The sequence below is a fragment of the Acipenser ruthenus genome, chromosome 7 (genome assembly GCF_902713425.1).
Source record: "Acipenser ruthenus chromosome 7, fAciRut3.2 maternal haplotype, whole genome shotgun sequence".
Lineage (NCBI taxonomy): Eukaryota > Metazoa > Chordata > Actinopteri > Acipenseriformes > Acipenseridae > Acipenser > Acipenser ruthenus.
In genome coordinates this window covers 27,450,945-27,478,919 of record NC_081195.1, presented here as the reverse complement: position 1 = coordinate 27,478,919, position 27,975 = coordinate 27,450,945, and the positions used below count along the sequence as shown (strand labels likewise).

The 27,975-nt window shown below is 50.4% G+C and overlaps 2 protein-coding genes across 6 annotated transcripts in view; one reads left to right on the top strand and one right to left on the bottom strand.

Annotated features, from left to right (window-relative positions):
* Nucleotides 1–79: 79 nt before the first annotated feature.
* On the top strand, nt 80–7,242 carry LOC117416112 (creatine kinase M-type). Its single transcript, XM_034027177.2, has 8 exons — nt 80–214; nt 2,536–2,748; nt 3,098–3,252; nt 3,927–4,059; nt 4,184–4,355; nt 5,064–5,187; nt 5,767–5,956; nt 6,867–7,242. The coding sequence occupies exons 2-8, from the start codon at nt 2,556–2,558 to the stop codon at nt 7,043–7,045; spliced, it is 1,146 nt and encodes a 381-aa protein (XP_033883068.1). The 5' UTR covers nt 80–214; nt 2,536–2,555; the 3' UTR covers nt 7,046–7,242.
* Nucleotides 7,243–10,720: 3,478 nt separating this feature from the next.
* Nucleotides 10,721–27,975, bottom strand: part of LOC117415759 (MAP/microtubule affinity-regulating kinase 4) — a 54,961-nt gene continuing 37,706 nt past the window's right edge. For 2 of the 5 annotated variants that reach the window (XM_059026736.1, XM_059026739.1), the window contains 7 exons: nt 26,620–26,732; nt 25,795–25,978; nt 24,727–24,938; nt 20,040–20,143; nt 18,784–19,059; nt 16,817–16,861; nt 10,721–14,158 (listed from right to left, as the gene is read on the bottom strand). In XM_059026736.1, coding sequence (XP_058882719.1) covers nt 13,825–14,158; nt 16,817–16,861; nt 18,784–19,059; nt 20,040–20,143; nt 24,727–24,938; nt 25,795–25,978; nt 26,620–26,732 — 1,268 coding nt within the window. In that variant the 3' untranslated portion in view covers nt 10,721–13,824. Of the gene's footprint in view, nt 14,159–16,816; nt 16,862–17,519; nt 17,603–18,783; nt 19,060–20,039; nt 20,144–24,726; nt 24,939–25,794; nt 25,979–26,619; nt 26,733–27,975 lie in introns of all 5 variants that reach the window. The other 3 variants (XM_059026740.1, XM_059026737.1, XM_059026738.1) reach the window with 3 other exon arrangements.

Sequence of the window (27,975 nt, the reverse complement as noted above, 5' to 3'; positions counted from 1 at the left end):
CGGGTCACTGTGTTGTCAAGCTTTGCCTTCCCAAATATCGAGTTGTGTCAGAGACAGTCCCACCCCCTGGACAGTCCTGCCGAATGGGAGCCAGGTGGCCGGGTATATAAGACCCAGGGCAGTCTCCAAGAACTCGGGCCACTCTGATTCAGGCTTTGGTGAAAGGAACTGATCCCACGGAGCGTTACCTCTCTCTGACTTTCATTCTGTGCAGGTAAATCACCTTCTCTCTCTCTCTCTCTCTCTAACTCTACCTCTACCTCTACCTCTACCTCTACCTCTCTCTCTCTCTCTCTACCTCTACCTCTACCTCTACCTCTACCTCTCTCTCTGTCTCTCAGTTCCGTAGCTCTGCAGATCTGTTCATTTGCTCTTTGTTAAAGCATGCGTGCTGCAGGTTGAGGCTGAAACAGTGTTACTGTACGACTCCAAACAGCAGTTTGATATTTATTTATATATTCAGTTGCTCATTTTAGATCTTCGGTTTCGGGGAGGTGCAAGCGAGGCATGTTTGGTGGTATATAAATGTATCTGTGTAGAAGTGAGTGTGTAGAATAGCATAACAGTTTTGCAATGCAAGGGCTTGTATAGAGCAATGAGAATAACCTGCACTGCTACTTACCGCCAGTGATCTCTGATCTATCTATCTATATATCTATAGGCAGTATTGCTATTGCTGTACCTGTAACCCAAGATGCAGATTACTGCACAGTGCTCTGTGTGTGTGTGCGTGCGTGAGTGTGTGTCTCTATTGCACACTTGGCTGAAGCCCGCAGTCTATATAAAGCCTCTCTCCAGACTGCCCATGTGTGGAAGATATCAAGAGCAAGGATGCAGATTGGCTGCCCTCCCACCCTAGAAAGGTTTGCCACGGCTCTTCCCTTGGCTATATCTGCTTTCCCATGCCTTGCTATTTTTATAGTGCTTGCCTGTGCTTCACCATGCTTTCACTGTGCTTTATTATACTTTGCTGTGCTTTTACTGTGGGACACCATTTTATAAAAGTGTGTTTTTAGTCTTGACTTGAAAACTTTAACAACCCCAGCTTCCCTGACAAATGAAGGCAGAGCATTCCATAATTTAGGATACCACACGTTTTGGGACACCAATTGGGACACAATAATTCTAGATGAAACAAATGCATGCATTAGTCTCTCGGCATCAGATATGGAAATAATTGGTATAAGTTTGGCTATATTTCTCAAATGGTAAAAAGATACTTCAGTATCTTCCCTAATTTGAGTCTCAAATGATAGACCATGATCCCTCTCTGTGTTTCACAATGAATATATATATATATATATATATTTCATTTTACAATATATAGTAAATATTTTTTTGTATATTAGAAATATACAGCAAAAAGAAACCAGTAACAAAAGATATGCCTTTGTATAGTGTTAGCTTTGTCAGACTGGGAGAGCCCCTGGTAACAGGGAGCCTTGGAGGACCCCACTGGGAGTCGTTCGTACTGGGGAAACTGCCCTCTGCTCTAGCAGTTTAAAATGACCTGCAAATAAAATACAGAAAATCTACAAAATACATGAGGAATACATGTGCAATGTACTCTCCCAGGATTCTCTGCAGGACTCGTTTGGGGTGTGTCCACTGCTTAGGAACAGCAGGCTTGCTGGGGTTCGAGATCCAGAGATGCTATTTTGATTATTTGTCAGTGTGTGAACTTGCTGTGTCAGTACAAGCTCAGCGAGGCTCCTGCGTGGCTCTCCACACTGCTCAGCTGTAACTTGAGAGTCAGGGGAGAGAGGAGAGGGACAGCGGAGAGGGGAGAGGGACAGCTGAGAGGAGAGATGGGAGAGGGACAGCTGAGGGAAGAGGGGAAAGGGACCGCTGAGAGGGGAGAGGGACAGCGGAGAGGGGAGAAGAGAGAGGGGAGAGAGGGGAGATTGACAGCTGAGAGGGGAGAGGGGAGAGGGACATCTGAGAGGGGAGAGGGGAGAGGGGAGAGGGACAGCTGAGAGGGGAGAGGGGAGAGTGACAGCTGAGAGGAGAGAGGGGAGAGGGACAGCTGAGAGGGGAGGGGGGAGAGGGACAGATGAGAGGGGAGAGGGGTAGCTGTCAGGGGAGAGGGGCAGCTGTCAGGGGAGAGGAGGGTCAGGGTGTGGTGGATCGGCTGGGAGAGGTGGTTGGCTGTCTGGGTTGCCCCAGAGATGGAGAGTTCTATTAATAATCTGCTCCATGCCCAGACTGACACACACGCACACACACTGACACTGACACCCACTGACCTCCGCTCTTCACTTCAGCAGTGAAATGAGATGCTCAGAGAGGCCTCAGAGCAGCAGCCCTTCTAGGAACTCATCCTGGTATTTCTGCACTTTTCCCATGGTTAGACTATGCATTTACCACAGTTTACCATGTTTATTAGTAAGCTTTACTGTACCTATCTGTGCTCTACAATGCTTGCCTATGCTTCAGCTGTCACTGTGCTTCTTTACACAGGAGTTGTTCTGAGCATTACTGTTTAAAGCAAGCAGACCTCAACTGTAACCCTCTCCCCTCTCCTCTCTCTTGCAGAACGTGTAAGACGTGCAGTCATGCCTTTTGGAAACACTCACAACAACTACAAGCTGAAGTTCTCAGCGGAGGATGAGTATCCAGACCTCTCCAAACACAACAACCACATGGCCAAGGCGCTGACTCTGGACATCTACAAGAAACTGAGGGACAAGCAGACACCCAGCGGCTTCACCCTGGATGATGTGATCCAGACTGGAGTGGACAACCCTGGTGAGGCCCTGTCTCACTTCTCGCTATGTCCCGTGTCTCACCCGCTCTCTCTGTCCCCCTCTCTCCCTCTCCATGTCTCTCCCCGTCTCTCCCGCTCCCTGTCTCATCCCATCTCTCTCTCTCCCACTCCCTGTCTCTCCCTCTTTCTCCCACTCCATCTATCCCCCTCTCTCTCCCACTCCCTGTCTCACGACCCCTCTCTTTCTCACCCCATTTGTCCTGCTCCCTGTCTCTCCCCCTTTCTGTATCCTGCTCCCTGTCTCTCCCCCTCTCTTTTTCCCGTTCCCTGTCTCTCCCTCTTTCTCTCTCCCACTCCCTGTCTCACCCCCTCTCTCTCTCCCTGCCCCAGGTCACCCCTTCATCATGACAGTGGGCTGCGTTGCGGGAGATGAGGAGACCTACGAGGTGTTCAAAGACCTGCTGGACCCCGTCATCCAGGACCGTCACGGAGGCTACAAGCCCACCGACAAGCACAAGACTGACCTGAACTTCGAGAACCTCAAGGTACAGCACAGACCCTCCCCCTGAGCAGCACAGACCCTCCCCCTGAGCTGCATAGCCCCTCCCCCTGAGCAGCACAGACCCTCCCCCTGAGCTGCACAGCCCCTCCCCCTGAGCAGCACAGCCCCTCCCCCTGAGCTGCACAGCCCCTCCCCCTGAGCAGCACAGACCCTCCCCCTGAGCAGCACAGACCCTCCCCCTGAGCCTCACAGGCCCTCCCCCTGAGCAGCACAGACCCTCCCCCTGAGCTGCACAGACCCTCCCCCTGAGCAGCACAGACCCTCCCCCTGAGCTGCACAGACCCTCCCCCTGAGCAGCACAGCCCCTCCCCCTGTCCAGACACAGCCCCCGGTGCAGTAAGGGTGTATCACAATATTTCTCATTGAATTTATTAATTATTTTACTCTTCCTGCATTCCACACCAATCAGAGTCTGATAATTTATAGATGCTCTTTCCTGTCCAGACTCCACCCCTCCCCTGTGCAGTTAGCAAGAGATACAGTATCTACTCTTTAAACCTGATTATTAAAAGGTATAGAAACAGCCCTGTCTGTGTGGCTGCACTGCTGCTGCAGAATCAGCAGATTTCCTTTGAAATAGAAAAACGGATGCTCTCTGTCTCTCTCTCTCTCTGTCTCTCTGTCTATCTCTCTGTCCCCTTGTCTGTCTGCCCGCAGGGGGGAGACGACCTGGACCCCAAGTACGTGCTCAGCAGCCGCGTGCGCACTGGCCGGAGCATCATTGGGTACACCCTGCCCCCCCACTGCAGCCGTGGAGAGAGGAGAGCCATCGAGAAGATGTCTATTGAGGGTGAGTCAGGGGAGAGGGCGGGAGAGGGGGAGCTTGTGAGGAGCTCAGTGTGGCTGTCACACTGATACACTGAAAAGGGCTGGGAGCCATGTCGGTGTGTCTGACTCTCTCTGTCTGTCCGCAGCCTTGAGCAGTCTGGACGGAGAGTTCAAGGGGAAGTACTACCCACTGAAGGACATGTCTGACAAGGAGCAGCAGCAGCTCATCGATGACCACTTCCTGTTTGACAAGCCCGTCTCCCCCCTGCTGCTGGCCTCCGGCATGGGCCGTGACTGGCCCGACGCAAGAGGAATCTGGTGAGGACTAGCACAGTATAGACAGGACTAGCGCTGCATACACAGTACAGACCGGACTAGCACTGCATACAGCACAGTACAGACCGGACTAGCACTGCATACAGCACAGTACAGACCGGACTAGCACTGCATACAGCACAGTACAGACCAGACTAGCACTGCATACAGCACAGTACACACTGGACTAGCACTGCATACAGCACAGTACAGACCAGACTAGCACTGCATACAGCACAGTACAGACCAGACTAGCACTGCATACAGCACAGTACAGACCAGACTAGCACTGCATACAGCACAGTACAGACCGGACTAGCACTGCATACAGCACAGTACAGACCGGACTAGCACTGCATACAGCACAGTACGGACCGGACTAGCACTGCATACAGCACAGTACAGACCGGACTAGCACTGCATACAGCACAGTACGGACCGGACTAGCACTGCATACAGCACAGTACAGACCAGACTAGCACTGCATACAGCACAGTACAGACCAGACTAGCACTGCATACAGCACAGTACAGACTGGACTAGCACTGCATACAGCACAGTACACACCGGACTAGCACTGCATACAGCACAGTACAGACTGGACTAGCACTGCATACAGCACAGTACACACCGGACTAGCACAGCAGTAGGTTTGGAGAAGGACGTGTGCAGTAATCGACACCCCCCCCCCCCCCCCCCCCCCTCCTCCAGGCACAACGACAACAAGACCTTCCTGGTGTGGGTGAACGAGGAGGATCACCTGAGAGTCATCGCCATGGAGAAGGGAGGCAACATGAAGGAGGTGTTCAGACGCTTCTGCGTCGGGCTGCAGAAGGTGAGAGGAGGAGGAGGAGGAGGAGGAGGAGGAGGAGGAGGAGGAGGAGGTGATATCACAGATACGTAATCTCAGCAGTGACACATACTAGTAACACACCAGATCTCAGATAAGGGTCCAAGATCATTAATCTGGTCATCTTCACATTTCTCTTCTATCTCTCATACACTCCAAAGAAATTGTGGAAGGGTTGGTTTTTCTATTGATTTTTTGTGCATGTGTTAATGTGTGCATTTTTTATTTTTATTTTTTAAACCAAATTCGAAGAAGTCCCATCAGTTGTGCTGATAAAACAGGAGCAGCTGCAGAGTGTGTCTCCAAACTGTGTAATCAGCAGTCTGAGTGAGGGGTGTGACGAGCATGAAGAAGCTACAGGAGCTCAAACCAGAGGCAGGGGGGGGGGGGGGCAGTGCAGGGGGGAGTGATGAAGCTGCTGCTTGTTTCTATGACTCACACTGTCTGTCCCTCCTCTTTCCCTCCCCCCCTCTCCTTCTCCCCCCCTCACCATCTCTCTCCCCCTCTCCCTCTCCCTCTCCCTCTCCCTCCCCCTCTCCCTCTCCCTCTCCCTCTCCTCTCCAGATTGAAGCTGTGTTCAAGAAGCACAACCACGGTTTCATGTGGAACGAGCACTTGGGTTACGTGCTCACCTGCCCCTCTAACCTGGGCACTGGTCTCCGTGGAGGCGTGCATGTCAAGCTGCCCAATCTCAGCAAGCACGCCAAGTTCGAGGAGGTGCTCAACAGACTGCGCCTGCAAAAGCGTGGCACAGGTATGAGACACATAGCCACGAGACACAGCCATGAGAAACTGCCAACAACACAGAGCCACGCAAAACAATACAGCTATGGCCAAAGGTTTAACATCACCCTAGAGAATTAACACATTTTGCTTCATAAAGGTGAATGAAACCTGCTGAATAATGTTATGCTAGTATACTGAATTACATACAGCTTTGTAGTTTTCCATAGTAAATGAAAAACTGACAAAAATGGAAAAATGTGACATTTTGAAATGTAACAGTAGGTTTGTACTACTATTATGGCTTCTGGTAGACTTTTGCAATATTATTTTGTAGTTTTGTTGATTACATGATGTTAAATAAAATATCTTATGTTTATATTGTTTTTTTTTAAATTAGGTCTCAATACTAAAATTGTAGGTGATGCAAAACTGTTGTCCATAGCTGTCCATCGATCTCCCTCTTTTTCTTTCTCTCTTTTTGTTGTACTTTAACCCCTCACCCTCATCTCCCCCAACTATCAGCAGTCTTGTGACACATTCCCCCTCTCCACTCTCAGTTCTCTAAATCTCTCACACACTCCCCGCTCCCGTCTCTCTTATACTCCTCTCACCCTGCCCCCTCTCACACACTCCCCCGTCTCTCTTACACTCCTCTAACCCTGCCCCCTCTCACACACTCCCCTCTCTTATACTCCTCTCACCCCGCCCCCTCTCACACACTCCCCCGTCTCTCTTACACTCCTCTCACCCCGCCCCCTCACACACTCCCCTGTCTCTCTTACACTCCTCTAACCCTGCCTCCTCTCTCACACACTCCCCTGTCTCTCTTACACTCCTCTAACCCTGCCTCCTCTCTCACACACTCCCCTGTCTCTCTTACACTCCTCTCACTCCGCTCCTCTCTCTCTCACTCTGCTCTCCTCTCTCTCTCCTCCCAGGTGGAGTGGACACAGCCGCAGAGGGCGGAGTGTTTGACATCTCCAATGCTGACCGGCTGGGATTCTCCGAGGTGGAACAGGTGCAGATGGTAGTGGACGGAGTGAAGCTGATGATCGAGATGGAAAAGAAGCTGGAGAAGGGAGGCTCCATCGATGACATGGTGCCTGCCCAGAAGTAGAGTGGCTTCTTTTATACTGAAAGAGAAACCATCCATTCATCCATCTCAGCCAGAGACCCTGTTCTCCCCCTCCACCTCCCCAGAGGTATCATCCTGGGATAGACTCCATGCCTCGATTTCACCAGAAACGTTTAACTCTTTCAATGTTTCTGTTGAAGAAAGAGATTTCAAATAAAGAAATGGCTCCATTAATCTGATTACGTGAATGTCTCATTTGTTTTTCATGTGTTGGTGTGTTTTGTTCTCAAACCTGCAGCACTGCTTGGTACTCAGTTTATGTAGAAAAAGTTTAAGTTCACTGACAGAGTTTCCATGATATAAGCTATAATAGAAACATACTTGGTAATTTTTGAGGAGAGATTTCAGGAGGCAGTTTTTTTTTTAAGGAGAGAGTGTGATGTTAATCCTGAACACAGGTTATTAACTTCTTGGAAAACAAGGCAGGAAATACAATACATCCAATCACACCAGGGATTACTAACATCCAAAAAGTTTTGATCTAATGTCACTCATGATAGGTCTATGCTATAAAAGGGCATATTTTTCCCCAATATCAAAATTGCTTATTACCATATTCTCAAATGATTGGTTAACGAAAAACAAAGCTGTTTTTTACACACCGCTTTGTAGTTTTCCATATACTTAACGAAAAACAGACAACAAATGAAAAATGTGACATTTTGAAATCTAACGTGAAATACTGTACTACTATTATGGCTTCCGGTAGACTTTTGCGATCATTTTGTAGTTCCTTTCATTACATGATGTTAAATAAAATATCAAAATTCTGTTCATATATTTTTTAAACTTTATTCTGTTGTGTCTGAATCCTAAAATTCTGTGTTAGAGTCCTGCATCAGGTCGGGTTCTGGTCGGAATTTGAATCACCAAAAACGTTTTCTGTCCTTTCAGCGTACTCGTCTGTCATTAAACCTGTCATTATGTTTTTGTGAACGACAGCCACAAAACTGGTACCTCATCTCTGTGAAAGCACAGGTGTAGCTCCCTTTCAACTGGAGGCACGAAAGGAAGAAACAGGTATTTTATAGTAAAGTAAGTAGAAATAGTTAATATGATAGTGTTAAAACATATCCAGACCACTAGAGAAAGCTACCACGCTGTATAGCCTACTGTGTAAACTCAATCTGTGGAGAATGGTAGAGATATCTGTGTGTGAATGTGATAACATGAGAGAGTCAGTTGACGCAGGCAGTAGGAAACACTTGCGAGTTCGGGTCGGGTCCTGTAGTAGCGGTTCCGGGTCGGAAGCAAGTCGTAAAAATCAGACTCACGCAGGACCCTACTGAATGTAATCGATCTCCCCCTAGTGGCTGTTGAGTAGATAACACTGACATGAGCATGAGACCCGTACTGAACTTTGCACTACAGAGCTCGCTCTTCAGTTAAATGGTAAAACCAGGGATGTGCAATCCCGGTCCTTGTGGGGAATTCCACTCCATGTTTAACAGTAAGCTGAGATAATGTACTGCTTCAGGGTCTGGAAGGTTTAACAATTTCAAACAGGGTTGGAACAAAGACCAGGAGTGGAAGGGACTGCTCATATTCAGTGTGATTGAGAGAATGGAGTCCTGACTGCAATGGTATGGGTTCTGTAGATACTGTCTACTAACCATTCCATACTGTGCCTAGAAAGATACAGGTATACAGATACTTTACAATTGAGTACCGCTCAATGGAAATTAACATTATTATCATAACCCTGGATCCCTGAAATAGAAGTGTAACCATTACTGTATGGGTGTTAACCTGCTGAAGACCCCGAAATCTGAATAATTATACCAAAGCAAAGAAGACTGCAGGCACAGATACCAGCTTTTCCTTCAAGACTGCTGCAATCATGGACGCAGCGACCTTGAAGGTTAATGGTTACATTTCTATTTCAGAGAACCAGGGTTATGATAATAACCTAACGTTCCCTATCAAGCGCGAAATGTAACCATTACTGTATGGGTGAGTGTACCAAAGCTTTCGCAAAGGCAATATTGCATAACAACTGGAATGCTACAAGGCTAAGCAGAAAACTACCTTGAGTGTTAACATACAGAACCCCAGTAACAACTAGCTAGGGCTAAAAGATTGAGGGAAAAACTCACCTCTATGTTATGTTGTAAGGATCGACCCTGAAACTGCCTTCAATACTCTAGTTCCAAAGCCAGGGTTTTGTGGATCCAAGACATTTAGTTTATAGAACCTTGTAAAAGGTATGGGAAGTAGCCCACACCATTGCATTGCAAATGTCCTAACAGATGCATCCTGGAACAAAGGCCATGAAGTTCAAACTGCCTCCAACTCTGTGCTGTCCACATAATACGCTAGTGTCCACACAGGGCAGAGCATATGGAGCTGTCACTCCCTGTCAGACTGGAAAGGAGGTGGATGGAATGCCTCCAATTCCACAGACTATGATGTGGAATGCTGAGATAGTTTTCGGCAAAAATGCAGGATAGGAGGCGTAACTTTTGCAGACTTTTGCAATTGAGAATGCCTGTATCTCACTCATCCGCTTAGCGGAGGTGACTGCAAGACAGAAAGCCGCTATAAGTCAGGGGTTCCCAAAATGGGGTCCGCGGACCCCCAGGGGTCAGCAGCAAATATGTAAAATGATTTAACAAAAGAAAATTACATGTGAAATACTTAAAAGCAAATCTTAAAAGTTAAATAAACAAATCTTAAAACTTGTGCCCCCGCGCCCCCTGCCCTGCATATGTACTTTGAATGTCCCCGGTTGCTTGTTTCGTGCTTAGAGTATGTACCATTATCACAAAAGCGGGGTGAATTGCAATTACCAAAGTCTCCTGGGCCAGGAAGGGGCTACTAATACCAGTATACTGTTGTAGTTACCCAGCCTTGTGGTGAATGCTCAGGCTGCATAAGCCTGCTTCAGAATGACCTCGAGACCTCGAGATGTTAGGGCAGCTTGTGTCCTCCATCAGGAGCGCTAGTTTAGGCGCCTGCACCAGAGAGGCAATTACTGCGTCTACAGGAGGAAATTGGGCCAAACCCAGCTTCTCTGCATCATGCAGGTGGTACTATGACCCCATCTACCGGAAAGTAACCGGAGCTGTAGTCGGGTGACCCCAGGACGTTTGGACTGGAAGAAAATCCGGGTGCACTGGGGGGACACGGGAGAGGGAGCAGGCTCATCCTCACAGATGGACTGTTTCCTTGTCTCATCTGCAGGCCAGGGCACTTGCAATTTTGCAGTGGTGCATATCTTTGGTATAATCTATTCAGGGTCTTTAGCAGGTAAACTGCTACAGCAGGTAAAACTTTGTACTTGATAGGGAGCTTCCAGATTGAGTGTTTTACTATTTCAATTTGCATTGTCAGTTCATGGCCTCGATATGGCAATACAGATGTCAGCGTCCCAGATTAGGAGAATACTCTTCCAGTCGTCTTTTGAAACAATCAGTGGACGACTTTCAAAGCTTGTTTTGACATCAACACGCTAATGAAAGAGTTTATTGAATACCTGCTGATAAATACTTTGAATTTGAGTCTCAGCACACCCTGCTGGTTACTGATCCTCATATTGGGGTCTCTGCTGCTGCAGGTCTTTCTGTGGTCCTAGCAGAAGAGCCTGTTCTGAAATGACAGTCCAGCAGTCTCACTGCAGGGAGCCAGGGAGGGTAAAGAAGAGGCAGACTCACAGACTCCAATACCGGTGAATTTTATTTGGCGAGGGTCCATATCCCCCCAGTTTTACATCTAAAGGCCCCTCGAGAAGGGCCATCAATATAATAACTTAATTTAAAAACTCGACCATTTTCTTTGTTTTCTACACAATAATACAAATACAAGCACTCAGAGGGGTTTGTACAGGGAGCACGAGAGAGAGTGAGAGTGAGGGAGTGGGAGTGAGAGAGAGTGAGAGTGAGGGATTGAGGGGTGGACAGGCAGCTGTCTGTGAAGGCTCAGTGTAGTTAGTCTGTATCAGTCCATCCATTGTTTAGTCAGGGTTCTGCTGGGCAAATGTGCAAAAAATATATAAAACCAGACAAATCTGTTCCTGGTATAGTAGAGTGCCTCATCGCTCACTTCAGTAACAGGGTAAGATGCACTGCAGACGTGTGACTGACTTGTGCTCCAGTATCACTCCACACTCCAGTACAGTGAGAATCACACCCAGTGTACTTTAACTAAGGGAGTCTCACTCTCTCACTGTCAGTGCATCAAAGAGCGGGGGCAGGCTGGTTTCTGATTGGCTGAGAGACAACCACTTGCTTTCCTAGGATGCACTGCTGCTAAGACACTTCCAGGCTGGTCCAGCAGGGGGCACCATCTTCAGCACCAGACTGAGGGTTGTAGATTCAAAAATACTAAGAGAAACTGCCAAAGTTCATTGAGTGGCTGGGAACCTCCTTGACTGCCACTCTGCCTTCAAAATGCATTCATTCTAATGCAGTCTTTGCTGTGTCCCAGACTCATATTAGAATCAAGTAGATTTGCTTACATTCCAATAATTATTTACATCCGTTTAGGATTCAAGCGGATTCTGTTTGCATGCTTTCGTTGAAGTTCTGTACTGTAAACCTACATACTTATTGCAATACAGCTACAGTGCATTGCAGCAGCTTGTCTCTCTGCAGTCTCTTTATATTCAAATACACATTCCAACTAGATTGAAAACAAAAAAACTGAATGCAAAAAGAATCTACTTTCAATCCAAGACTACTGGAATCCAGAAAGAGGCTGCAGAGAGAATGCGTTCTGAATGCCTTTCTTTCTCCTGGGAATGCCAGGGGGTCCTGGGACACACAAAGGGGTGCGGACCTGCAATTATAATACTGCTTTATTGAAGAACAACTCTCCCCTCCACAGCACTGAGAGAGGGATGGAATTACAACAGGGATTTGAATAACAATACCATCATGTAACAAACTCAAATACAAAACTGAGTGTGAAGAGGAGAGCACGTTCCCAGGACCAGCCTACTGCCTGTGGCTCACTCCCTCCCTCCCTATCTGCTCTCCTTCCATCACCCCTTCTCTACATCTTCTCTGTCCCCTTCTCCCTCGCTCTCCACCAGCTCTTCTGTTTCAGTGTCTTGTCTAAAGGTACACTAACCAGGATGTACACGATTCAATATATCTCTCTCTCTCTCTCTCTCTCTCATATCATTCATGGGACTGGGTTTCAAATTCTTGCTGGTTTCAGCTTCTCCTCATGTTTACAGTTTGAGCTCAGCCATGTTCACAGCAATCACTACTCGATTCTTTACAATCTGAAAAGGAGTTGACGAGGTTAACATGAACCAATACTTTAAACCAGAGGACACACTGTGGGGAAATGAAGTGGAGACAGACTGAGGACAGAGGGAAGAAGACACTTCTTCACACAGAGAGTGGTGAGGGGATGGAATGGGCTGCCTAGTCATGTTGCTGAAGGAGACACTTCTTCACACAGTGGTGAGGGGATGGAATGGGCTGCCTAGTCATGTTGATGAAGGAGACACTTCTTCACACAGAGTGGTGAGGGGATGGAATGGGCTGCCTAGGCATGCTGAGACAGAATTACTGGCATCCTTATTGCCGATTTGACAAGTTCTGAGGTCAAGCAGCTGCTATGAACCAGACAAGTTCTGATGGGCTGAACAGCCTCCTCTCGTTCGTAAACTTTCTGATGAGATGAAAAACCAATCCCGTGAATGACAGTTGGGTGTGAGGGATTGAATTGTACTTCCTGTTTAGGGACAATCAAGAACAACTGCAGCATCCCTTTTTTAAAAAAAAAACATTTAAAGAGGAGATCATTATCTATTCAGGGTGTTTAGTAAGTAAGGGGTCAGGGTGTGATCAAAAGGGCAATGAATGCCCCACACCACTCATTCTTTTTACCATTGTATATATTAATATATCATATACAGTGTTGAGTTCTCTTTCCTATAGACCTCTATACAGCTCTGCAGTGTTTTGACAGTCCTTTCAGTATTATATAGCTATGGAGAGACTTTGTGAATGAGGCTGTAGCTCCCAATTGGTTCAGGTGATTGACTTGTAGAAAAAGGGGTGCCACAGTTTCTCCTAACAAGTTGACAATGAAATCAAACTGGGGGAAAGAAATAAAAATACTGAGCCAAGTCACTCCCCAATTAAAATACCTCTACTTACTGTTTTCAATATACAGTGCAGAGCACCACCAGGTGGCCATTCATTATAATTACATCTAAAGGGAGAGGGAGGAGAGAGAGAGAGAGACGAAGGGAATGCAAAATCAGAATTTTCTTCCCACCTTTGTAAACAAACAGATTTATTTTTTCTTTAAATAGCAGCTGTTAACTAAATAAAATAACAAAAATTAAAAAATTAAAATTAAAAATTGTGTGTGTGTGTGTGTGAGAGTGTGTGTGTGTGAGTGAGTGTGTGAGAGTGTAGAATTGCAGGCTGGTATTCAAGTTGTAGTAACAGGCTATTCCAGGGAAGGGGGTGAGAGGGGGAGGGAGGAGAGAGGAGGGGAGATGGGAGAACGGGGATGAGAGGAGGTACGGGGTGTCTTACCCAGCACCCCCTAAGAGCTACATTTTCTTGAAGATTTGAAAGGAGGATTTGCTGGGTTTGTTGTGTGTCTTTTCAAGTTTCAAGCCCCACTCTCTCTCCCTCCTCAGAGCTACACATACTTGAGAAATTTTGGAGGAGAGGAGTGGAGACAAGACGAGAGGAGAGGAGGGGTGTGTGTGTGTGTGTGTGTGTGTGCGCGCGTGCGTCAAGTTTCAATCCTCTCCCCTCTCCCCTCTCCCCTCTCCCCTCTCCCCCCTCCCCTCAGAGCTGCAGCTCCCTGCTGATCCGGTTGGCGATGTCCCGGAAGCCCGTGGGCGCCCCCCAGAGTCTTCGGAAGCGCACTGCGCTGGTGAGGAGGGGTCCGGCGGGGAGCTGGCACACCTCCGCCTCGAACACCACGCGCGTCCCCCCCACTCCCTGCGTGCAGGACAGCAGGAACGGGCCAGCCTGGTGAACCTGACACCCACAGCCCTGAGCCCCCTCCCTCACTGCCCCTAGCACCTCTGAGGGATCCCGCCCCACCCTCAAACTCCAGCCAGGTCCCCGCCCGCTCCCCCCGGGCTCGAGCGCTTTCGAATCCCCAGGTAGACAGCCACTGCAAGAGGAGGGGGGGAGGGAGAGGGAAAGAGAGAGAGATTAAGATTATTATTTACCACCATTGTAAAGCACAAGCTCAGACACTTATCTACTTGACAGATGTTAGAAGTTGTGGTTTGTTAAGCAACAGAAATGCAGGGTCCTTTGAACTGTGAGCAGCGCTGTATCTGAGAGCCTGAATGAGAGGACAGCCCCTGTGATTGAGGAGACTGCACTGAGAGGACAGCCCTGTGAGTGAGGAGACTGCACTGAGAGGACAGCCCTGTGAGTGAGGAGACTGCACTGAGAGGACAGTCCTGTGAGTGAGGAGACTGCACTGAGAGGACAGTCCTGTGAGTGAGGAGACTGCACTGAGAGGACAGCCCCTGTGATTGAGGAGACTGCACTGAGAGGACAGCCCCTGTGATTGAGGAGACTGCACTGAGAGAACAGCCCCTGTGAGTGAGGAGACTGCACTGAGAGAACAGCCCCTGTGATTGAGGAGACTGCACTGAGAGAACAGCCCCTGTGAGTGAGGAGACTGCACTGAGAGAACAGCCCCTGTGATTGAGGAGACTGCACTGAGAGGACAGCCCCTGTGATTGAGGAGACTGCACTGAGAGGACAGCCCCTGTGAGTGAGGAGACTGCACTGAGAGAACAGCCCCTGTGATTGAGGAGACTGCACTGAGAGGACAGCCCTGTGAGTGAGGAGACTGCACTGAGAGAACAGCCCCTGTGAGTGAGGAGACTGCACTGAGAGAACAGCCCCTGTGATTGAGGAGACTGCACTGAGAGGACAGCCCCTGTGAGTGAGGAGACTGCACTGAGAGAACAGCCCCTATGATTGAGGAGACTGCACTGAGAGAACAGCCCCTGTGATTGAGGAGACTGCACTGAGAGAACAGCCCCTGTGATTGAGGAGGCTGCACTGAGAGGACAGTCCTATGATTGAGGAGGCTGCACTGAGAGGACAGCCCCTGTGATTGAGGAGGCTGCACTGAGAGGACAGTCCTATGATTGAGGAGGCTGCACTGAGAGGACAGTCCTATGATTGAGGAGGCTGCACTGAGAGGACAGTCCTATGATTGAGGAGACTGCACTGAGAGGACAGTCCTATGATTGAGGAGACTGCACTGAGAGGACAGTCCTATGATTGAGGAGACTGCACTGAGAGGACAGTCCTATGATTGAGGAGACTGCACTGAGAGGACAGTCCTATGATTGAGGAGGCTGCACTGAATGAGAGACTTCATATCTGAGGACCAAGCCAATGGAGCATCTTTAACAGGGAGCCCCTGTGAGAGGAGGCTGAGCTGTGATTGACAGGGCGGTGGTGTTTAGATCTCCCAGCGCTGGGATCAGTTGAAGAGACACCCACCCTCCCTTTCTTACGCCTCCCCTGCTCTGTCTCTCTCTCCATTGAGAATCACTCCCTCCTTTTCTCTCCCTCTCTCTCACTCCCTCACACTCACAGCTCTGCAGTGTTGAAAGAGTTACACCCTTGTTATTTGACATACATCACCATAGCGATGGTACAGGATGACATCACAGTCTAAATTACTCCTTGACACAAAAACAGACAGACAGACACACTGACACAGAGGCCTCTGTTAAACCAGGAATCTAAGAGCTACAAGCCAGTCAGGTTCACAGTGCCAGCGGGGCAGAGTCAGGGTGTGGCCACATTGACATGTTACCTCGAGGGCTTGAAATGAACCTGCGTTTCAGAAGCTACTGAAAAAATCAAGAGACGTGTAAACAGCAACTGAGTGAGACGCACAAGAGATCCCTGCGTCACAGACAAGAACACAACTACCAGACAGTGTGTGCGTGTGTGTGACTGTGTCTGTCTGTGTCTCAGTGTGTGTTTCTTACTGCATGTGTGTCTCAGTGTGTGGATTTGTGTCACTGTGTGTGTGTTGCAGTGTTGATTCAGCTCTGCAGTGTTGAGTTATTTTTCCTATAGACCTCTATACAGCTCTGCAATGTTGAGTGGAGTTCTCTTTCCTATAGACCTCTATACAGCTCTGCAGTGTTGAGTTCTCTTTCCTATAGACCTCTATACAGCTCTAGTGTTGAGTTCTCTTTCCTATAGACCTCTATACAGCTCTGCAATGTTGAGTTCTCTTTCCTATAGACCTCTATACAGCTCTGCAATGTTGAGTGGAGTTCTTTTTCCTATAGACCTCTATACAGCTCTGCAGTGTTGAGTTCTCTTTCCTATAGACCTCTATACAGCTCTGCAGTGTTGAGTTCTCTTTCCTATAGACCTCTATACAGCTCTGCAGTGCTGAGTGGAGTTCTCTTTCCTATAGACCTCTATACAGCTCTGCAGTGCTGAGTGGAGTTCTCTTTCCTATAGACCTCTATACAGCTCTGCAGTGTTGAGTGGAGTTCTCTTTCCTATAGACCTCTATACAGCTCTGCAGTGTTGAGTGGAGTTCTCTTTCCTATAGACCTCTATACAGCTCTGCAGTGTTGAGTTCTCTTTCCTATAGACCTCTATACAGCTCTGCAGTGCTGAGTGGAGTTCTCTTTCCTATAGACCTCTATACAGCTCTGCAGTGCTGAGTGGAGTTCTCTTTCCTATAGACCTCTATACAGCTCTGCAGTGTTGAGTGGAGTTCTCTTTCCTATAGACCTCTATACAGCTCTGCAGTGTCGAGTTCTCTTACCTTGTGATCGGAGGTCTGCAGACTCTCTCAGGTTCGTCTGTGACCCTCGATAAAAAACAGAAAAAATCACAATTAGAAATGAAAGAGCCAGAGACACACAGACAGAGAGACATGTTCTCCCTGCTAGCTAGATGACTTGTCACTGAATGAAGGGTTAACGGTTTTTGTGGAAGTCTAGGGGATACATTCTGTCTGCCTCGATGCAGCTGCACAGCTTGACTGGACCCATAGCAAGGGACAGACAGACAGACACGTTTCCACCCCAGCGCTGTTAAACCATCCAGTCTAAATCCACAAGTACAGCACACTGCCAGGCCAGAGAGACATGAGAGAGTGAAGGGAGGATGTAGGGCAGATACAGACAGGGATACAGACAGAGAGAGAGACAGAGACACACGCAGACAGACAGAGACACACAGACAGACATATAGACAGACAGAGACAAAAAGAGACAGACAGACAGATAGACAGAGAGACACACAGACAGAGACGCAGACAGACTGACAGGACAGTATGAGCAGAGACTAACTGTTTTATACCCCTGCGATAGATAGGACAGTATGAGGACAGTAAGAGGAGAGGCTTACTAACTGTGGTAGAGGGCACGCATATAGACAGACAGATACACAGAGAGAGAGACAGATACACAGAGAGAGAGACAGAGAGACAGGACAGTAAGAGCACAGTAAGAGGAGAGACTTACTAACTGTTTTAGACGCCTGCGGTAGAGGGCAGCCGGAGACAGATTTGTTTGAGTTCTGTCGTTTAGACGGGTCAAGAGTGACCCTGGAGAGAGAGAAAGAGAAAGAGAGGGAGGGAGGAGATCAAATAAACTGGAGCAGAAAGCAAAAAAAAAAGACTGAGAACGCAGGTCAGAGCAGCCAGCAGTAAAGAGGCAGTGAGAAGCAGGCTGGAATTAAACCTCCCCTCCCTCTTTTATTATTATTATTATTATTATTTATTTCTTTGCAGACACCCTTATCCAGGGCAACTTACAATTGTTACAAGATATCACATTATTTTTTACATACAATCACCCATTTATACAGTTGGGTTTTTACTGGAGCAATCTAGGTAAAAGTACCTTGCTCAAGGGTACAGCAGCAGTGTCCCCTACCAGGGATTGAACCCACGACCCTCCGGTCAAGAGTCCAGAGCCCTAACCACTACTCCACACTGCTGCCCTCTTCCTCTCCATCTCCCTCCCTACACCTCCATCTCCCCCTCCCTCTCTCCATCCCTCCCTCTACACCTCCATCTCCATCCCTCTACATCTGTCTCCCCCTCCCCATCCCCATCCCTCCCTCTACACCTCCATCTCCCCCTCCCTCTCTCCATCCCTCTCTCTACACCTCCATCTGCCTCTCCATCCCTCCCTCTACACCTCCATCTCCCCCTCCCTCTCTCCATCCCTCTCTCTACACCTCCATCTGCCTCCCCCTCCCCCTCTCCATCCCTCCTTCTACACCTCCATCACCTTCTCCGTCCCTCCATCTATACCTGTCACCCTCTCCTTCTCCATCCTTCCGTCTACACCTCCATCACCACCTCTCCATCCCTCCATCTACACCTGTCTCACCCTCCCCCTCTACACGTCTTCCTATCCCTCCCTCTACACCTCTCCCCCTCCTTCTCTCCATCCCTCTCTCCCCATCCCTCCGTCTTTCCCCCCCTCTTCCCATCCCTCCCCCAAATTTACCTCCTCCTTCCCACTCTCATATCTCCCTCCTCCTCCCCCCTCTCCTATCTCTTACCTGCGTGTCTGGAGGTCAGCTTGGCCCTCTCTCCCCACCTCGCTCCTGTCTCACTCATCCCCCCTCTCCTTCCCCCATATCTCCCTTCCCCTGTGTGTCATTTTGGTCAGCTTGGCCCTCTCCCCCCTCCCCTTCTCCCCTCTCTCTTACCTGCGTGTCAGTTTGGGGATCAGCTTGGCCCTCTCCCCCCTCCCCGTCTCCCCTCTCTCTTACCTGCGTGTCAGTTTGGAGGTCAGCTTGCTGAACAGGTTGGATGTGGCCCGGCTGCGTGCATGTGGCAGGGGGGAGGCGTCATGGGAGAGGGTGGGGGAGGTGGGGGTGTGTGGGGGGCCCCGCCGGTCCCGGAGCTGGCCTCCGTGGAAAGTGCTGCGGATGGAGGAGCCGCGAGAGAGGCGAGAGCGCTCCTCACTGGAGGAGGAGGAGCAGGACGCCCCCGCAGCAATGCTGTGAGAGGAGGGGGAGGGGGGCGGCACGCGGTGAGACACAGAGCTAGGGGAGAGAGAGCGAGAGAGAGAGAGAATAAATACACTTTAAGTACGCAATCCATTAAATAAGGCAAGTACAGCTTTATTCTCAATTTCAATAAAGAGCATTGTGTTTTCTGCACAGTGCAGTGTATAGACTGTTACAGGGCTGGTCTCCAGTGCAGTGTATAGACTGTGTTACAGTGCTGATCTCCAGTGCAGTGTATAGACTGTGTTACAGTGCAGGTCTCCAGTGCAGTGTATAGACTGTGTTACAGTGCAGGTCTCCAGTGCTGGTCTCCAGTGCAGTGTATAGACTGTGTTACAGGGCTGGTCTCCAGTGCAGTGTATAGACTGTGTTACAGTGCTGATCTCCAGTGCAGTGTATAGACTGTGTTACAGGGCTGATCTCCAGTGCAGTGTATAGACTGTGTTACAGTGCAGGTCTCCAGTGCTGGTCTCCAGTGCAGTGTATAGACTGTGTTACAGGGCTGGTCTCCAGTGCAGTGTATAGACTGTTACAGGGCTGGTCTCCAGTGCAGTGTATAGACTGTGTTACAGGGCTGGTCTCCAGTGCAGTGTATAGACTGTGTTACAGGGCTGGTCTCCAGTGCAGTGTATAGACTGTTACAGGGCTGGTCTCCAGTGCAGTGTATAGATTGTGTTACAGTGCTGATCTCCAGTGCAGTGTATAGACTGTGTTACAGTGCAGGTCTCCAGTGCAGTGTATAGACTGTGTTACAGTGCTGGTCTCCAGTGCAGTGTATAGACTGTGTTACAGGGCTGATCTCCAGTGCAGTGTATAGACTGTGTTACAGGGCTGGTCTCCAGTGCAGTGTATAGACAGTGTTAAAGTGCTGGTCTCCAGTGCAGTGTATACTGTGTTACAGTGCTGATCTCCAGTGCAGTGTATAGACTGTGTTACAGTGCAGGTCTCCAGTGCTGGTCTCCAGTGCAGTGTATAGACAGTGTTACAGTGCTGGTCTCCCTGTTCTCCCCTCGTACCTGTTCTCCTTGCCGTTCTGCAGCGGCGAGTGCTTCTCGGTGCTCGAGCGGTCGGTGCACACGTACGTGTTCCGCCGGGTCATCGCGCTGGCAGGGATGTTATTCTGAAACAGAAGAGCAAAGGCTGTCAGTAACAGATACACACAGTGAGACAGGAACAGACACACACACACAGACAGACAGGAACACAGGCACACACAAAGACAGGAACACAGGCACACACACAGACAGACAGGAACACAGGCACACACACAGACAGACAGGAACACAGGCACACACGCAGAAAGACAGGAACACAGGCACACACGCAGACAGACAGGAACACAGGCACACACGCAGACAGACAGGAACACAGGCACACACGCAGACAGACAGGAACACAGGCACACACACACAGACAGACAGGAACACAGGCACACACACAGACAGACAGGAACACAGGCACACACACACACAGACAGGAACACAGGCACACACACAGACAGACAGGAACACAGGCACACACACACACACAGACAGGAACACAGGCACACACACAGACAGACAGGAACACAGGCACACACACAGACAGACAGGAACACAGGCACACACACAGACAGACAGGAACACAGGCACACACACAGACAGACAGGAACACAGGCACACACACACACACAGACAGGAACACAGGCACACACACAGACAGACAGGAACACAGGCACACACACAGACAGACAGGAACACAGGCACACACACACACACACAGACAGGAACACAGGCACACACAAAGACAGACAGGAACACAGGCACACACACAGACTGACAGGAACACAGGCACACACACAGATAGACAGGAACACAGGCACACACACAGACAGACAGGAACACAGGCACACACACAGACAGACAGGAACACAGGCACACACACACACACACAGACAGGAACACAGGCACACACACATACAGACAGGAAAACAGGCACACACACACACACACACACACAGACAGGAACACAGGCAGACAGGAACACAGGCACACACACAGACAGACAGACAGGAACACAGGCACACACACAGACAGACAGGAACACAGGCACACACACACACACAGACAGGAACACAGGCACACACACAGACAGACAGGAACACAGGCACACACACAGACAGACAGGAACACAGGCACACACACACAGACAGACAGGAACACAGGCACACACACACAGACAGACAGGAACACAGGCACACACACAGACAGACAGACAGGAACACAGGCACACACACACACAGACAGGAACACAGGCACACCCACAGACAGACAGGAACACAGGCACACACACAGACAGACAGGAACACAGGCACACACACAGACAGACAGGAACACAGGCACACACACAGACAGACAGGAACACAGGCACACACACACACACACACAGACAGGAACACAGGCACACACACAGACAGACAGGAACACAGGCACACACACTCAGGGCTGGGGTTACAATTCTTCCATCCTGACTATTCCTGCACTGCTTCACAGTGACATGACTGAAGGTTGAGTCTGTGCTGCTTGTTGCATTGCATTAGTTTCGATCGAACAAGACTAATGCATAAAAAAGGAGAGTCATAGTGCGAATACCAGTAAGCTATTAATTGTATCTGTGAGCAGGTCAGTAAGGTTTTTTTGTTTTTTGTTTTTTTTTTAATAAATTTAGTCATTGCCAATTATTTTTTATTATTTTACTCCCCAATTTGTAAATGGCCAATTATTTTTAGGCTCAGCTCACCACTACTACCCCTGACAAACACACGCTGTCCTCCGAAGTGTGTGCCGTCAGCCGACCGCTTTTTTTCACACTGTGGACTCACCATGCAGCCACCCAAGAGCTGTGCTCTGAAAGGCTTCGTTACACACTCCTCTCTCACTGCACCACTGTCCAGTTTTTATTTGTATTTATTTATTTCTTTTAATTGCTGCAGGCTGCTGACACACATCTCAATAAATTTACGTTTTATTGGATTTCAGAGGTCAAAGTGGGCGACTAACCCATTGATTCAGAGTTTGGGGGACAAATCTGCATCCAGCACAGCCAGTCCTGAGAGCACCCAGCACACAGCCAGTCCTGAGAGTACCCAGCACACAGCCAGTCCTGACACACCCAGCACACAGCCAGTCCTGACACACTCAGCACACAGCCAGTCCTGAGAGCACCCAGCCACAGCCAGTCCTGAGAGCACCCAGCACACAGCCAGTCCTGACACACCCAGCACACAGCCAGTCCTGACACATCCAGCACAAAGCCAGTCCTGACACACCCAGCACACAGCCAGTCCTGAGAGCACCCAGCACACAGCCAGTCCTGAGAGCACCCAGCACACAGCCAGTCCTGAGAGCACCCAGCACACAGCCAGTCCTGAGAGCACCCAGCACACAGCCAGTCCTGACACATCCAGCACAAAGCCAGTCCTGACACACCCAGCACACAGCCAGTCCTGAGAGCACCCAGCACACAGCCAGTCCTGAGAGCACCCAGCACACAGCCAGTCCTGAGAGCACCCAGCACACAGCCAGTCCTGACACACCCAGCACACAGCCAGTCCTGACAGCACCCAGCACACAGCCAGTCCTGAGAGCACCCAGCACACAGCCAGTCCTGAGAGCACCCAGCACACAGCCAGTCCTGACACACCCAGCACACAGCCAGTCCTGAGAGCACCCAGCACACAGCCAGTCCTGACACACCCAGCACACAGCCAGTCCTGACACACCCAGCACACAGCCAGTCCTGACACACCCAGCACACAGCCAGTCCTGACACACCCAGCAAACAGCCAGTCCTGACACACCCAGCACACAGCCAGTCCTGAGAGCACCCAGCACACAGCCAGTCCTGAGAGCACCCAGCACAGAGCCAGTCCTGAGAGCACCCAGCACACTGCCATCCCTGAGACTAGAGCCTTGATATGCCATGTTTATTAATATGCTTTATCATACCCCAGTATACTTTACAATGCTCACCTATGCTTTACCATGCTTTCACTGTGCTTTATCACACTGTGCTGTGCTGTTACTATGGGACACTTTAATAAGGGATGTGTAGATAGAGGACACACCCTGAACATGCACACAGTCCTGCAGTTATTCCAGAAATGAGGATGAGGCTGAATAACCCGGATGAGCCCTGAAGGGTCGCCTCTCCTCCTGAGTGAAATAAACACAGCAGCGCTGCTCTGTGTGTGATCAGGGAGTGCTTATATAACAGTACAATGTGTGGGCAAGCGAGTCTGTTCAATCCTGCATTCAGAGAATCCCTTTCCTAAGATCAAGCTCTGCATCTGCTTCAACCATCGAGGTGACGTGGGACTGGAACAGAGTGATTCTGTGGATTCTGGGATTGGAACAGAGAGATTTGCCCATCATTCTGTCAACTGATTCAATCAGGAGTGGCAATAAAACTCCTACTGTAGAGCAGTTTGATCCATTCCAGGTTTTACTACAAGCTTGATTAGCCCCAGTGTTTACAGAGAACAAGCTCGATGTGTCTTGACCTGTTAAAGTATATTGACCAGGACCAGTGGAAATGAATCAGTTGCTGGATGCTGGATCTCAGCCTGTTGCTCTGTATTCAGTGTATGAGTTATCAATGGGATGTGACGGGACATGGCCTATAATTAAACAAATAAAACACAGCCAGCTAATTACAGTTATTATGTAATGAGGGCAGTGAAGCAACATCTCAATACAACCCAATCAGAGCTGCTCCCCTTCCCAGGATCTCATCCACTCCTTTAATAATGCCTTTCACACACAGCAGAGAAAGAATGCACAACCCCCCCTCTCTACCTGTACCCCCTCTCTCTGGTCCTCACAGTGGTCCCCCCTGTACCCCCTCTCTCTGGTCCTCATAGTGGTCCCCCTGTACCCCTCTCTCTGGTCCTCACAGTGGTCCCCCCTGCACCCCCCTCTCTCTGGTCCTCACAGTGGTCCCCCCTGCACCCCCCTCTCTCTGGTCCTCACAGTGGTCCCCCTGTACCCCCCTCTCTCTGGTCCTCACAGTGGTCCCCCTGTACCCCCTCTCTCTGGTCCTCACAGTGGTCCCCCTGTACCCCTCTCTCTGGTCCTCACAATGGTCCCCCTGTACCCCCTCTCTCTGGTCCTCACAGTGGTCCCCCCTGTACCCCCTCTCTCTGGTCCTCACAGTGGTCCCCCTGTTCCCCTCTCTCTGGTCCTCACAGTGGTCCCCCCTGCACCCCCCTCTCTCTGGTCCTCACAGTGGTCCCTCCTGTACCCCCTCTCTCTGGTCCTCACAGTGGTCCCCCTGTACCCCTCTCTCTAGTCCTCACAGTGGTCCCCCCTGCACCCCCCTCTCTCTGGTCCTCACAGTGGTCCCCCCTGTACCCCCTCTCTCTGGTCCTCACAGTGGTCCCCCCTGTACCCCTCTCTCTGGTCCTCACAGTGGTCCCCCCTGCACCCCCCTCTCTCTGGTCCTCACAGTGGTCCCCCCTGTACCCCCTCTCTCTGGTCCTCACAGTGGTCTCCCTGTACCCCCTCTCTCTGGTCCTCACAATGGTCCACCTGTACACCCTCTCTCTGGTACTCACAGTGGTCCCCCTGTACCCCCCTCTCTCTGGTACTCACAGTGGTCCCCCTGTACCCCCTCTCTCTGGTCCTCACAATGGTCCCCCTGTACCCCCCTCTCTCTGGTACTCACAGTGGTGACGCTGGCCTCTTTGCGCCTCTCCGGTATCTCTGCCTTGTTGGGGTTATTGGCGCTGCTCACCATGGGGCTGCTCGGGGGGATGGTGCGGCTCCCCACCACACTGCAGCTCGCCTTGCGGGACGCCATGCGCTCCTCCTTCAGATCAGAGTCCCCCGTGCTGGGGGGGCTGCGCTTCGGGAGAGCGGCCGGGAGGGAGGGGCCGCCTGGGGGAGAGGAGAGGAGAGGATTAGAATAGAGAGAGAGAGGGCAGAGTAGAGCGGGGCAGTGTGTCAGTTGCCACGGCTGGAGTGCCCCGCACCGTTGCCAGCGTTGCATGCACGTTCGGAGGAGCCAGCGTTTCCGCTGTCAGCACTGCCACTACTGCAGTGCCCCTCACTGCTGCCAGTGTTGCCACTGCTGGCTGCAGGTCCAGAGGAAGCAGAATTTCCACTGCTGAAGTGCCCCGTAAAGCTGTCAGCATTGCCACTAGCAGCATTTTCGCTGCCGGAATACCTCGCCCCGCTGTCAGCGGTGGGGACACCCCGGCAGAAGAAGGAGGAGGTGAGGAGATCTCCACCACAGACCCGATCACCAACCCGCCCACAAGGATCCACATGGGTAAAGAGGAACACGAGGGGACAGGGTTGGCGTTTTGGGGGGGAGGTGTGTGGCAGTGTGGCAGGGAAAGCCCTGCCGGTGTGTGTTGGCGTGGGAAATACGGCCTGAATAGAGTGATCACGGGTTCGAGTTCATGTTGGTGTAGGAGAGAGGGGATGTGTGTTCGTGTTCCATGATGTCCCGTCTGTTTTGTTTACTTTTCTGTGAGTGTTTTGTGTAGACTTTTTATTTTGGCCCTTGTGCCATTTTATTTGGTAATGTGTTAACATTTGAAACTGCAACTTCTGTGTCTCTTCCTTCCTGGTACATAACAGCATTGCCAGTGATGCTGTCCTGTCACAAGCAGGTTGAGAGAATCTTCTGCACAGGTGGTGCTTTTCTGGGTGAGGAGTCTGTGTGAGGGGTGAGGGGGAGGGTTAGGGTTTAGGGTTTAGGGTTTAGGGTCTGGGTTGTTTGACTCACAGAAGTCTGAGTGTCTGCGCTGCCTGTGGTAGGTGGAGGAGCTGCGCTGGCTCTTGCTGTGCGAGGATGACGATGACGTCGTCGATGATGTCGGGTGCTTGCTGGTTCCGTTGGTGATGTCATTACTGGGGCGGAGCCGGGCCAGAGAGAGGCTGCTGCCAGAACGTGAGTCCAGGCCATCCAGCTGGAACCGAGAGAGAGAACAGAACTGAGCCGAATCAGAACAGAACAGAACAGAAACCACGGCAATAAGCCTCCTACTGCACAATAGTGTCATCATCCACTCCAGGTTTTACTAGGAGCTTGATTAGCCACAGTGTGTAGGGGACAAGCTCAGGTGTGTCTTATTATTAAACTCACAGTAAAACCAGGAATGGATCAAACTGCTATGCAACGGGAGTCTTATTGTCATCTTTAACCGGACACAGTAACAGCGTGCCTGACAGGCGAATGTCCTCACCAAGTTCAATCACAGCTCACCACCAGCATTGATCAAAACGTGAGAGTGAGATACACAAGTACAGTGCAGGCACCAGGGATGGAAGTATATTAACAGAACAACAAACACGACAAAGGTTACCAGCAAAGCCAATCACCCTTCTGGTTCTGAGTTTATACATCCCCCTGTGGTAAAGCACAGTGAGGACAGCTTGCCCTGTGGTAAAGCTCAGTACTGCAGCCTCTCTTCTATACAGCACCCCCTGTGGTGAAGCTCAGTATTGCAGCGTCTCTTCTATACAGCACCCCCTGTGGTGAAGCTCAGTACTGCAGCGTCTCTTCTATACAGCTCCCCCTGTTGTAACCCTCAGTACTGCAGTCTCTCACCTCTTGGTTCTTGTGCTCCAGCAGCAGGTACGTTGCTGTCACCTCGTTGTATTTCTGATTGGTCAGAGCATCTCTGATCTCCTCACGAGAGTATCCCATCCCCACCATCACCTCTGAGAAAGAGAAGAGAGAGGTGTTCAGAGACACACCACAGGGGAGAGTGGAGGGGTAGGGGAGAGTGTAGAAGGGTAGGGGAGTGTAGAAGGGTAGGAAAGTGTGGAGGGGTTTAACAGGGTGGTAGGGTAGGGGGGTATGCAGGGAGGGATGGTAGGGGCGTGTGCAGGGAGGGATGGTATAGGGGAGTGTGCAGGGAGGGATGGTATAGGGGAGTGTGCAGGGAGGGATGGTATAGGGGAAGGTGCAGGGAGGGATGGTATAGGGGAGTGTGCAGGGAGGGATGGTATAGGGGAGTGTGCAGGGAGGGATGGTATAGGGGAAGGTGCAGGGAGGGATGGTATAGGGGAGTGTGCAGGGAGGGATGGTATAGGGGAAGGTGCAGGGAGGGATGGTATAGTGGAAGATGCAGGGAATGATGGTATAGGGGAGTGTACAGGGAGGGATGGTATAGGGGAGTGTACAGGGAGGGATGGTACAGGGGAGTGTGCAGGGAGGGATGGTATAGGGGAAGGTGCAGGCAGGGATGGTATGGGGAAGGTGCAGGGAGGGATGGTATAGGGGAAGGTGCAGGGAGGGATGGTATAGGGGAGTGTGCAGGGAGGGATGGTATAGGGGAGTGTGCAGGGAGTGATGGTATAGGGGAAGGTGCAGGGAGGGATGGTATAGGGGAAGGTGCAGGGAGGGATGGTACAGGGGAGTGTACAGGGAGGGATGGTATAGGGGAGTGTGCAGGGAGGGATGGTACAGGGGAGTGTACAGGGAGGGATGGTATAGGGGAGTGTGCAGGGAGTGATGGTATAGGGGAAGGTGCAGGGAGGGATGGTATAGGGGAAGGTGCAGCGAGGGATGGTACAGGGGAGTGTACAGGGAGGCATGGTATAGGGGAGTGTGCAGGGAGTGATGGTATAGGGGAAGGTGCAGCAAGGGATGGTACAGGGGAGTGTACAGGGAGGGATGGTATAGGGGAGTGTGCAGGGAGTGATGGTAGAGGGGAGTGTACAGGGAGGGATGGTATAGGGGAGTGTGCAGGGAGTGATGGTATAGGGGAAGGTGCAGGGAGTGATGGTATAGGGGAAGGTGCAGGGAGGGATGGTATAGGGGAAGGTGCAGGGAGTGATGGTATAGGGGAGTGTACAGGGAGGGATGGTATAGGGGAAGGTGCAGGCAGGGATGGTATGGGGAAGGTGCAGTGAGGGATGGTATAGGGGAAGGTGCAGGCAGGGATGGTATAGGGGAAGG

Excerpts from the sequence above, each read along its gene's own strand:
- LOC117416112 (XM_034027177.2), top strand. The coding sequence starts at position 2,556 with ATGCCTTTTGGAAACACTCACAACAACTACAAGCTGAAGTTCTCAGCG. Across the intron at positions 4,060-4,183 it reads CGAGAAGATGTCTATTGAGG|CCTTGAGCAGTCTGGACGGA; the intron begins GTGAGTCAGGGG and ends GTCTGTCCGCAG. Across the intron at positions 5,957-6,866 it reads CCTGCAAAAGCGTGGCACAG|GTGGAGTGGACACAGCCGCA; the intron begins GTATGAGACACA and ends CTCTCCTCCCAG.